Source organism: Perna viridis, chromosome 7 (genome assembly GCF_037379345.1).
Source record: "Perna viridis isolate PV_CMFRI_1.1 ecotype Kerala chromosome 7, ASM3737934v1, whole genome shotgun sequence".
NCBI lineage: Eukaryota > Metazoa > Mollusca > Bivalvia > Mytilida > Mytilidae > Perna > Perna viridis.
Genome location: NC_142451.1, coordinates 17,658,631 through 17,672,273, shown reverse-complemented (window position 1 = coordinate 17,672,273; position 13,643 = coordinate 17,658,631). Strand labels below are relative to the sequence as shown.

The window sequence follows — 13,643 nt, the reverse complement described above, 5'->3', positions numbered from 1 at the left end:
AGTGGATTAAATGACAAAACATTGCGATTTGAAATTGTGGATTTGGCTTCAGTACTACAGCAATATTATGAGATAGAAAATATCAGGCAGTGAGAACTATAGAAAAACAGTAAGTTGATGATAATCAGTCATAATGACCAGGGATGCTGTAACAGTCCCTGAAAGGACTTTATGATGGTCTGATAACTGCTGACTGAACAATTGCTGACAGATGGATAACTGATGACCAATGAACCATCTGATCGCAGTTTTGTTATGTAAAATGATCATGGAAATATTGGAATTTTTATTGGAATTATATATAATACAATATTAAATGCATTTCAAATTTATGTTATTAAATCCACATATTGTATTATGTTATTAAATCCACATATTGTATAATGTTATTAAATCCACATATTGTATTATGTTATTAAATCCACATATTGTATTATGTTATTAATTAAACAAACAAAAGTAAATCAAATGGTGTTTAAATCTATTGCATTTAGTGAATATGTATAAATATACAATATAGGTATATTGAGCCGAGCTATTTCCCCCGTTCCAACCCGAATACACATATCTTCAATAATTTTCGACAATGTACTTATATTGTTTTTATCCTGTTATATTAATAGTTTTGTGCCTGTGTACATTTTTAAAATAAAATTTTAAAATAAATATCCCCTGAGGAGCCCCGATCCTTAAATCCGAAGAAAAAAATTAAAACGCATAGCGCATGACTCAGTAAACATTGAAATTTAATCCACACCATATAATCCATCAAAGCTGTTTGAAGAAAATAAGCAATGTATCAAAATTTATTTAATTCCAAGAGACAAATAAGTAAAATGAACAATAAATACAAATATTTTAAATATTGTAAAGTCGATTTTAAGAACATTAAAGTTTTGAATTTTGCGGGGAAGGTGGAAGCTGACTTGTTTCTGTTTGGTATATGGCAGTAGATTTCAGGGGTGAAATTTGTGCACTAGTTTCTTTGGGATTTGAAATATTTGTTTGAGATTTTTGAAGAAGAGGAAGCAGTTGTGTGGGCAGATCTATAATGTAGTGTTCCTCTGATTCATTATCTTGAGGTTTAGGCAGTAATAAATCCAAGAGCATAACAGTTTCCTGGTCATTCATCTCTTCAAGAGTTTTATCATATTGTAATGCTTCAATTTCTTTAAGTGGGGACCAGTTTATGTTAAATTGTGACGGACACTCTGGCTCCGAGTCCGACATGACTGAAATGACAGGGGAAGTCGTCTGCAAACTGATAATGAATCAAATCTGAACGAGATCTGGGATTTGCCATATATATTACAGTGAAAAATATACAAACAAAATCATTATTTGGTTTACATAAAATCTTTCATTTCATTCAGCTAAAAAAAAGGTGAAAACGAAAAAAAAACAGCCAAAAAAAGATTAACCCGGATATGCAATAGCAATTTGTTTATATGGTATCTATGGTGGCGGCCATGATTAATTTATGCATACCAGAAAAAAATAGTTCCATCAATCACGTGAGTGGGAGGAGCCAGAAAGTCGATAACCTGCTAATGTACGGATACAGCAAAAAAATAACCCTATACCTTTATTAGTTTAACAAATAATCTCATTGCAGGATAGAAATCAATAAACGAAACAACAAAATCCATAAAATATATTTACTGCTCAGTGGTCACATGATGCAATCACCAGTTTAACGGATTAGTTTGATGGATTGATGACCATATGGAAACAGATTGGTGATCAAAGACCTATCACAATTATAGTTGTGCAGATCGGTTGAGGTACTGAATATACATCCAGAAAAGTCAAATGCATTAAAAAGATTTGGTGGAATAGATCATATGCATTTATGATTTTTGTTTAAAAGAAATATTGGTGAATAATTCATTACTGGATTAAAAATATGTGATAAAAGATTTTTACTTGGTCTTTATATTGACCTTGTTATCAGCTCTTGATTGATATTATTCTTAGGGGCTAATATCAAAATCTTGGGCTGATAACAAGGGCAATATTAAAAAGGCCATGTATTGTTCTATAATTATGAAATTAAGAAGATAGCTACTTTTGTAGCCATAAGCCCCCCCCTCCCTTTAAAAAAAAAATAACTAGACGACATTAGTTATGGAAAGAGTAAAATGTTAGAAATAATGGGTAAATGATATACAGTTTAAGTCAATATAGTGTAAGTTTCTTAAGAGTTTTGTCCACAAATTCTTCATCCAATAACTAACAAAATTTATAAAAACTTAATGGCGGGGTAATATGCACATCTACATTTCATCAGCATACATCAAACAAAAAAGAAAAAAGAATCTTTCAAGTGATTTCTGAGGAGTTTCACCCACAAGGTCTTATATTGTTGGAACAGACTTAAAATAGTAAAACTCCAATAAAATCCAAAATCCATAACCAGTTTCTGGTCCTGCTACTAAGCAAAACTTGTACTTTTCCAAGTAGACTTACTGGCATATTTTTTGTGTTTAAAAGATAACTTAACCCAGACAAAAAAATGTAAGGTGTTTCAACAGAAATGTATCAAAATGATGTCATAAAGTACTATTTCTATGCGACTTTAAAAAATTTCTTAAACAATTTGAAGGTTTGCAGTTGGGCTTTCAATCCAGACATATTGGCCACATGCTTTGACAATCTAAATATTTTCTCCAAAATTTGTTTGATAAGATTTTTTATAGCTTAAATAATTTAGAAGTTATATACACATGTGGCAATTATTTTCTTCCAAAGAAAAATGTAATGAATTTCTGTACTTTTTCATCAATTTGATAAAATTTTTATATTTTTGCTTCATTATACATTAAGTTTTCCAGGTTTTTGCATAAATTTACTCTATAAAAAGTTTTTTGTGTCATGTTAAGCACACCCTTTACCAAATATAAAGCAATATCTGTATTTGTTTGACCAAGGTAATTTTCAGGGCTGAATTTGAATAAATCAAGCATATTCCTTTCCTGTAACAAACTGGTCTGTAGCATGAACACTTCATAACAATACTTCACACCATTAATCAAAGGAATACCAAGCCCCTTTAAAGGAGCTCCATTTATGAAACCTTACTGACTGAAAGATGGAGGGATGGATGCCTTAAAACCATTACTATGTCCCTCCATCACCTTGCAGCAAGGAAAAAAATGACTCAATAAATTTATACATATTTTATGTTTTATATCAAATATTCTATTGGCTCATTTAATTAATATCTTTTTTTTTCTATTCTTTCTATTTTTTCTGTAGTGTAACTATAATTCCCCTATTCTCAGCCAACAAATTTCCCTTCAATTTTAAATTTTTAATTCTTTTTTTTACAATTTTCTTTGAAGAAACAGATTCTTCTTCTCTCCTATTCATGATTGTAAATTTTTGGTCAAATATCATAGTAACATGCTCATCTGTTATACTATTTTGTCACATAGTCATTAGAAATTGATTGTGGTATTATAATTGGTCCTTGTTTTGTTGGTATCATACAAGTACTTCCAGCATTGGGAGAAAGTGTATTCAGTCATTTCTAATTATATATATATACTTTATACCATTTATTTTTTTGTTCTCTTTGTAATGCAAGTTTCAGAAGGATATTAGAAGTACTAATACTCACATTGTATTCACCATGGATGTGGTCTAAAGAGCTTTGAAGCACATCAAATTAAAATTAGAATCTATGTTTTGTTAAATGCATTTTTGCAATTTTGATGTTTTAGACCAAAATTCATTTTTGTTTTGACATCAATGAAAAATTCTTTATTTTCATGAAGTAAATGCTAAAAACTGTGAGTTTCAACTATTATCAATATCAACATGTCACAGTTCATCAGTAAAGAAAACAGCACAATTATTTCTGAAGTCAGCATGTAACATTTAATAAGCACCTTTGAAAGTACTTACAGTATGAAGGTATCAGAGCTTGTAGTTTGTAAGAATTGATTTCTTTCTCTGGATTACAATAGAGCACAATAGTTTTCAATGGAAATTAAATATTTATTTGAAACCAGATAACATAATATTGAGATGGAAATCATTTCTAAGGACCTCAACATAGCTAAAATAAATTGAATTATGACAATTTTTGAGGATCAAAATGATACAGTAAATTTAAGCTAATCTACCCTCAAGTCAAATACCAAATGCTTACACCAAAACAGAACAAAGTTACAGCCAAGACACAAATCTGTTTTGCAAAATCATTAATTTTACCTTGAGGTCAAAGTTAAAGGTCAAAGTTCATAAACCATGGTTCATGGCACATTGTCTTGAGCTGATCTACCCTCATGCAAAATAGCAAGCATTCACACCAAAAGACAATTAAGTTACAGCCAAAACATGATTCCATACAGATGGACACATGAAAAAACTTACTGATTATCACATAGTGGAGGGGCCCTAATCAACATTTCAAAGTTGACTGGAAACCACAGAAATTGGTGTACCCAACACACAATATTTCTTACCAGTAAACAGCATAAGCAACAAACTCACCTTATGGGCATAGAAGTATACATCACCATTGTGTTGGTTGACATCCAATGACATTACTTTGTAGAGGTCATAACCTATATGAAGGTCAATGCTGTGGTTAAGGTCACTAGTCTTTATGATCCCTTCTCTATATGTTGCTATCACAAATTCAGGTTGAGGGCCTGAAAATTGTATGTCAGTTTTTCAGTCACAAAAAAGACGAACTAAGAAGAAAGCATATAATCATGCCTCTGTAACTGTAACCTTGATTTTGAATTCAAAAAGAAAACAGGCATTCCAAGTCTGGACACCGTAGAAAAAAAATCAAACAGCATTCAAAGTTTCCAATATTTCAGGACAAAAAGTACTGGATACATTGATAGAAGTAAGATTTTATGACAAAAACTGTACAATAAAGATCAGATGGCTTGCAAATGTTGAAAAATGTCATCAGTCATGAATGCTTTTTGATTTAACTTACCTTTTGCTGAACAACCGATTCCATCATTTAAGGACTCATAACCTACAATACAGTTGCAGACAATGCTACCATTCTTGTTTTTACATATTTGGCTACATCCACCATTTCTTCTGACACAACTATTCAAACCTGAGAAGTACAGAATAAAGAACACATACTGCCTGATTGGTCAACTTTTCACCCTAACATATACTGTGAAAGTACTATATTTCATGGATACCAATTTTTGTGGATTACAAAAGAATCACTAGTTCACCGATTCTTGAATTTTGTGGTTTTGAGGTTTTCAGTATACACTTTAAAAGAAATCTCCTTTTTGTTGGGAATCAAATTTCATGGTACCCCATGAACAATAGTACTTTCACAGTATGAGACATTTTTAAAGACTCAATGAATATAAAGAAACATAATAAAAACACATATTAGTATACTCTTGCATGATTTACATCTGATAAAACATAATAATAACACATATTAGTACACTCTTGCATGATTTACACCTGATAAAACATGTAATTATATTTTTTACTTGCATATGAAAATCATACTGAAATCATATGACTAACATGTGTAAATAATCATGCATTTGACAACTGATGTATGGCACACATGGTTGTGTACACTGAGCTAAAATGTTCATAAAGAGAGGCTTTGAAGATTAAGTTGTAATTTTTTTGCACAGAGATATAACTACATTTTACAAATTTTAAAATAAAATGGTTGAGTAATCCTTCAAACCAAAAAAATGTTAAGAACAAGTAAATGAACAGATATGAGTTCACTTTATATCCCTGACATATAAAAAAGTCACACTTGAATATAACAAGTCAGTATTTTTCTCCTTTGCTTTAAAAATTTCCAAATAAATATGAATAGTAATATCCACAAAAAAGGGCATTTAACAATTATTGAAAAAAAGGAGATGACAAAATTTTCAAATGGCCTAACCGAAAAACTACATTTAGGATTTTGCTAAAAATTAAAGCTAACCTGTATCTTGTAGTACTATACAACTGTCAACAGTTTTAAAAAAAAGATTGTTGATCCGTTCTCAATATCATCTTGAATCTGTTGGGGAATAAACAGACCAACAGAGAGACACACAACTTTTCAGAGGGTATCACTTAATACATTCAGTATCAGAAACACTTATGCAATATATCATGAATGTTTAAAAAAAAATTAATTCCATTCAGGGGTGTAGAAGAAACAAACAAGAGAAGTATATATACCCCTCTGTGTAATGGAATTATGAATGGTAGAATGAACAGAAAAACTGATACCTCCCCTTCAACTATGCAATCGGATGGGGTGTGTGTAAATGTTAAAAATAAGCTTACCTTTTTCCAACCTCTTTGGTGACAGGGATGTAGCTACAAAAAACAAAACAAAAAAAAAGAATAACAACAGCTCTTAATACATGTATATATCCAACATAAAAATAATATCGTGATGACAATCTTTGAAATTCATGTAGCAGCCTAAAATGAAACAGTGCTTTTCTTGTATTTCAAGCTTTGGTTCATTCAGTTGTAGTTACTGAATGTAAAGAGTAAATTAGATATCTAAAATGTTTTAAAATGTCACCAAACTAAACAGGTCTCCTCAGGGTAAAAATGAAAATAATAAAATGACATTGGAAAACTGCATACCTTGTCTCCTATGCCACTAAATCACTTAAAGTCTACCATGTCTTTGAAAACTAGGAATACTATGAGCAAGTTCACAAAGAAAATAACCCCAGCTAATATATAACCTGTAAATTCAATTAACTCTCTTTGGAGTCCTCCATCAGTAACTGTATTCTTCCATCAGCACTTCTACATAGGATTCACAATCTTACTATAAAATTCATAAAAATCCCTTGAGCAGTTCAGGAGGAGATAAGCTTATGAGGTTTTAACCTGTAAAACCCTGAAGTTGGATTATTTCCCTTTGGAGTCCTCACACAGTTACTATATTCCTGCATGTAAATTTACATTTGTTGCCTAACCTTCCTATATAATTTCAACAAAATCCCTACAGTGGCTTAGGAGGAATTATGCTTCCAAGAAATGTGGACAGATTGATGAACAGATGGACAGACAGACAGACAAGAGTGATTCCTATATCCTATATACTCCAAAAACTTTGTTTGCAGGGGTTATAATAATGTATTTATAACAAAGTACATACCTACAGGTGGGATAGTTGTTCTTATAACAGGGTTACAACCCAATTCATCGGAATTGTCATAACAATCTGGATGTCCATCACATACAAAGGTTTTATTGATACATAAGCCATCTCCACACACGAATTCTTTACAAGATTCTACAATACAATATTTTAGTATGATTCTATGGCACAGTAGATATCACACTTTTTTTTATATATGATGTAGTTATTGTGAATAAACCATTGTTTTTCTTCATTCTTACAAATTAATTAATTAACTGACAATTAACATCTGGTTATTTGTATGCACCTCAGAAAAGTGTTCATCACAACGCTAAAATCTAATTCTAAAAACTTCACAAGTACAAAGTTTTTAATTTAACTTTAGCCACTTGCAAAAATTTAATTTTCTTACTGTGACATGATTTTTTATCACTATCAAGATTGTACCCATCCTGACATTGACATGTTGTCCCATCAGGTGTTGAGAAACAAAAATCTTCACAACTTATAATGTGGATCTTACATTGACCTGAAACAAATTTAATATACAATCTAAAACTCTTGAAAGCATTAAATTTATCAGACAACTAACGAATCATCCGGTTAGAACTTCAAAACGAACAAAATATATAAAATAAGAACAAAGGGAGGTAACTCAGATTTACATCAGCATCAAGAGCCACTAATAAAACTAGTTTGTAGGTTTTTTTTTCATGTTTCCAAACATAAGTATTGTAAGTTGTAGTAGACCCTTGAACCAAAAAGTTTACAAGTATCAGTTATACATGTGTTTTCTTATTATATATAGAAGGTATATTTGTTAAGAAATTTCAAGTACAACACCATAACAAGCGGTTTGAATGAAATAATCTATTTTGGTCATACAAATAGGTAATTTTGATGATTATGGACATAATTTGCTGTTCATTGTTGTTAACACATTGGGAAAAGGATTTCTAAAAAAAATGCATCTTTTATACTTATACCAATTTATACTGTAATTCAAATAACTTTTAAACAAGTTTAATTTTCATACAAGGTTTATTACATTTCTTCCCACAAGTGGTTCTATAAACAGGTTAATCATGCAAGGGGTGATAAAGTAGGAAGAGTCAAAGTGTTTATACTGTCAGTGATCATATATCAATATATTGTCAATGTATGTTGGTTGTTCAAGTACAACAAAATATTCTTTTATGCTTATTTTAATCTGAAAAACAAGGCAAGTAACTACCAATCTAAGAATGACGTTGAGCATTTAATTATGAATAAAAGGGTAACTGTTACACATTAAACTGGTAAAAGATTCTTTTACATTTACTGGCCCTGTGCAGGTCCGAGTGTTAAAAGAATAGGCCTGCAGCAGCGCTAAGCTTGTTGTAAAAGGCGACTAAATAGTGCTCAGAACCCTAGCCAGGGGCTAGAGCGCTCTGCCCACAGAGCAACTGGGTTGTGTGCCCCAAGTGGTGGAATGGGGTACCCCTGGTGTGTTACATGCTGGGGTTGTCAGGCTATAATACGGAAAACCTGACCACAAACCATAGTGGTGCACCGTGTTGGGAAAGATGCCACATTCCTCACACGTTAAAGAACCCTACTGTCGTATTCTCCCAGAGTAGGAACCATAGGGCTCCGCCACAGGAGGCTAAATTGCCCGACCCTACCCACCTCTCCCCATTTCCAGTGGCAATCAAAATTTGTCGACCCTATTGTCCTTGTGTCCCATCCCTTTTTCATTTCATCTTCGTCTAATGTTCATTTTAACATCAATTTCATGTTCATCGTCTGAATATAGCTGAATTATTGCTGCTTGGACGTTAAACCCCAACAAACAAACAATACATTTACTGTAATTGAAAATGATAGATTTTACTATAAATTTGTGAAAATGTGCATTTTTACAAGTCTTTGAGTATTAATGTAGTGTATAAAAGTACTTAAGTCAGGTTTTTAAAATAGTTAAAGTGAAATTGAAAATTTCAACTTCCAAATTATCTCCCCTTGAAAAAAAAAAAAAAAAAAAACCAATTAAGTATGTTAAAAGATTCTCTAGCTATTTAAAGTGAAACCTGTCTAAACTGAACCCTGAATTAACAGAAAAACTGATTAAACCAGACACTTTTGGAAGACCCTATATATATATTAGTTTAAGGAGGTAGACCTAGGGTATGGGATGTAACTCTCACAAATAATTGGAATGTTTGTATTTTGCATTTTACATCAATCTTATGTAAAAATTAAAGTAACTTGAACTGATTTCATTCTGTTCCATATGAAAGCTTGATAGGGTTTGGTGAAACTGAAAATGATACAAAAATCTCACTGATTTCAAGAGTTGTTTCCCTTACACTATGTCTACTTCCTTAAATGTATTATGAACCTGTGTAAACCAAACATACTACTGTCCAGAAAGGTTTTGGTTTAGACAGGTTTAACTGCTTTTATACCAGTGTTAGAAACTTAATTTTTGGTCAACACAGACCCATCATAATTTTATGTAGACCACATTGTACATTTCAAAGGAAATTGAGCCAATTTCATCATAGACCTTGATTTTACATAGACTCGGTCCATAGGTCTACTGCTAATTTCTTTCACTGTTAAACTATTGGTTTGTTTTATTCTGTGAGAACAGTAATCTCTCAAATATTGTAAGATCATAATGTGGATACCTCATTACTGATTTTTCCCCATATGCACTGAAGGCATGCTTCTACAGTAATTTACCATAATTTAAACTTGGCCATGAAATTTCTTCTCTGAAAATGTCAACTACTAGTATTTACAACTCTATCTACTATAGGATCTGTTAGATTAAGCTCTAATGTTACCTACTGGGACTACGTAACTTCATCGGTCTCACAACAATGCCTCTAGGCCACCCTAGTCTTGATAAAACAATTGTCTCTAATCTGTAATGGTGATTCTTCTGTATTGACAATAATGTCTTGTTTCTTGAGTCAATCCAATACACTGTATCCATGGTAACCACTAAATCAGATGGATTCTCTCCTGTTATTCCCCTGAAATGTTTTGAACATGTCTAGTTTAATAAGAGTAAATAGGAAAATTGTCAGTCAATATCATTATAAACAGAACAAGATTCAGCAAATGAAGGAACCCTAATACTGAAAATGCATTTTCTTTTCAAAAAAAAAAAACATCACAAAAAATAAATTGGCCTTTAAGCGGCCAGGTGTAAAGTTACTAAAGATTAAACAAGAGGCTCCCAGGAGTCTGAATCGACCACCTGGTTGATTGTTTGTTTGTTTGTTGGGGTTTAACGTCCGAGCAGCAATATTTCAGCTATATTCAGACGATGAACATGAAATTGATGATATGAACATGAAATGATGATGAAATGAAAAAGGGATGGGACACAAGGACAATGGGGTCGACAAATTTTGATTGCCACTGGAAATAGGAAGAGGTGGGTAGGGTCGGGCAATTTAGCCTCCTGTGGCGGAGCCCTATGGTTCCTACTCTGGGAGAATACCACAGTAGGGTTCTTTAACGTGTGAGGAATGTGGCATCTTTCCCAACACGGTGCACCACTATGGTTTGTGGTCAGGTTTTCCGTATTATAGCCTGACAACCCCAGCATGTAACACACCAGGGGTATCCCATTCCACCACTTGGGGCACACATCCCAGTTGCTCTGTGGGCAGAGCGCCCTAGCCCCTGGCTAGGGTTCTGAGCACTATTTAGTTGCCTTTTACGACAAGCTTAGTGCTGCTGCAGGCCTATTTTTTTAACACCCGGACCTGCACGGGGCGACCACCTGGTTGAATTTTGCCTTTCAAAGGCAATAAATTTAACAAGAAGTCGTCCAACAATTTTGACTCAAGAAGTCTTTGGTAGAGCTTATCATAAGGATCATTTCAACAATTGAAAGTTTCTTTTAATCTATCATAGTTTTCAAGATATTGACTGAAAACTGTTAAAACAAGTCATTTTTCCCCTTTCGAGGGCAATAACTCTTACAAGGAGTCATCTGAAAACTATTATCCCTGAAGACTTTTGTAGTCCTAATAATAAGGATCATTTCAGCTATTCAATTTACCTAAACCTAACGGTTTTGGAGATATATGCGAAAAACTACTGTCTGACCCCTATGTTCTATTTATAGTAATGGCGGCCATGTTTTTTTACGAATCAAACATCCCCACATCAGTTCTATGCAGAATACCCCAAGAAACATTTATACCAAGTTTGGTTCTAATCAGTCAAGTAGTTTCAGAGGATAAGAGTTTGTATAATTGTTAACGACGATGATGGATGATGACAGACGCCAAGTGATGGCAAAAAAAGACAGTGAATTTTAATTGATATCCTAAAATGTAAAAAGATGTATCAGTGAAAAATAAGATTGTTTACAATAATTAAAGACTAAATAAACCCAACCCATATAACTGGATACAGATTTAATTTCAATTTATTTTAAATGAGACAAACTACACTTAACCAATACTTTGATAATTTACATTGAAGAAGAAAAAAACATGGGTCTCTAAAACGAAGAAAAAGGTTCGCTCACTTGTACACAGTCTCCACATACAAGTCCTTCGTATCAACAGCCTTAATACTGGGATCTTTAAGGTCTAAGTAGAATAAGCGTTTACTGTAGGGGTCAAAGGTCAAATCACTAACAAGGGATACTGTTATATTAAGTGTTGAGCAGTGTCTTCCATCTGTATAACACACAACTATCTGTGGGATCTTCCCATTGTCTGCTATGTATAATAGGCTAAAACACAAATTGTCCTCAGTTTCAGGCTGATAAGATCACTTGACGTTTCTTGTCTGAATATAAAGTTGTGGTTCTCAACTTATGTCAAGAGTTATTTGCCTTGACAAATGCCAAAATGATAAGGCCTCCCTTCTTTCTTTTTTAACACATTTTATTAAGTTGTTTTTAATTCTATGTTTACCTTAATAAATGTGGCCACTTTTTACTGATTTATTTTTCATATGTATGGGAACTTAAAGCCATATCATAAGTTGTATATTTTTTAAAATACAAAGTTCTTTTTTAAGTAATTATCAAAACAAAAAGACAATAGAGTTATCACAATTTTTTTTTATTTTCAGCACTTTTAACTTCTCCTGACCAGTGTTGAAAAAGTTGGTCACTTCAACATTTTAGAAAAAGGTGTGATTAAGACTGAGAAAAAAATAGTGCTATTAACATGCTTAATATTATTGGTAAAGTATATTACTGCTGTCCAAGCGATTCTGTCTCTATTTTTTTCTGCAGAGAATTCTCTGCATGCAATACAAAAAAGAAAAACGATTAAGAAGTGACAGACTGATTGGTCATGTTGTCTTACATAGCATTTTTTTCAAAAGCTAAAATAAAATAAACAAATGGGAAACAAAATGTGTAACACCCTACCCTCTTTCAGAATCTCTTGTAATAGACTCCGGCATTTCTATTCCATCTTTCACTATTGTAGTTATTATATGTCCTGTTAATGAACCAGCTTGAACTTTTACCTAAAAATAAGTACACGGATCTGTAAAAGAACCATGACCATCTCCAAACATTTCTTATCATGTTTATAATTTATCACAATCAATAGAAGAAATAGCAATGCAGAAGGTAAAAACACGGCAAAGTCTATGGAAAAAAAAACAATGCTGAGGACACTAAAACAACAGACAAAAAATGAATTGTACAACACAAAAAAGTCAAAAGTACAAAGAAAAACAAACAGCACAAAACCCAACATGACATTGGGAAGAATTTCACAAATAATCCAATTATTCTTGATCTCAGAAGATATAATACATGGCTGATGACTTTAAATAAAATATGTTTCTTTATAGTTGTGGTCTTCAAGCTAAATTAAATGAGTGACTTGACAGATGTTTTTTTTTCCAATGCTATAAAAAATGATTAGGAAGTCAAACTCATTTGTCTTTTAATTCATAATATGCTTTTCATTGCTAATGTTGCTTCGTCAGAAGAATGAAACTGAATTCCATGCTGCTTAAGGGGTAAGATCTAGGATAAGGGACATTACTCAAGAAATCAGTGATATGTTTGTATCATATTCAATTTCACCAAAGCCTCTCAAGCTTTCATTTGAAACAGAATGAAATCGGTCAAAGTTAATTAGATGCTTCCATAAGATTGATGTAAAATGCTGAATACAAATGTTTCAATGATTTGTAAGAGTTATGTCCCTTACCCTAGATCTACCTCCTTTAAGCTTGTTCAACAGATAAAATGTATTATGGAAAAGATCTTTTCAGTCAGTACAATGAATGAAAATGACAAACCTCTTTTTGACTTGTTGTCCAGTAAATTATCCCAGCATCCCAATCAACAGTAGCATCCAATACCCTGTGTAACCCATTGTATAATATTCTCTCTCTAAAACTAAGAGAAAAGCTAGAATTAAATGTAAAGCACATAATATCTTGTCCATCCTAATTATCTTTGTCATTTTAATTCAAAAAACACTGAAACAAAAAATCAGAGAGAATTTCAGGACATTCCACAAAAAATGTTTTAAAA

The 13,643-nt window shown here is 32.4% G+C and overlaps 1 protein-coding gene across 1 annotated transcript in view; it reads right to left on the bottom strand.

Moving 5' to 3' along the window:
• LOC148611599 (low-density lipoprotein receptor-related protein 5-like) overlaps positions 1-13,643 on the bottom strand; it is a 60,083-nt gene that overhangs the window by 20,761 nt on the left and 25,679 nt on the right. The window contains exons 13-21 of the mRNA XM_088595257.1: positions 13,406-13,505; positions 12,516-12,616; positions 11,658-11,867; positions 9,956-10,143; positions 7,533-7,649; positions 7,136-7,273; positions 6,301-6,333; positions 4,961-5,089; positions 4,501-4,661 (exon numbers count right to left, since the gene is read on the bottom strand). Coding sequence (XP_088451383.1) covers positions 4,501-4,661; positions 4,961-5,089; positions 6,301-6,333; positions 7,136-7,273; positions 7,533-7,649; positions 9,956-10,143; positions 11,658-11,867; positions 12,516-12,616; positions 13,406-13,505 — 1,177 coding nt within the window. The remainder of the gene's footprint in view (positions 1-4,500; positions 4,662-4,960; positions 5,090-6,300; positions 6,334-7,135; positions 7,274-7,532; positions 7,650-9,955; positions 10,144-11,657; positions 11,868-12,515; positions 12,617-13,405; positions 13,506-13,643) is intronic.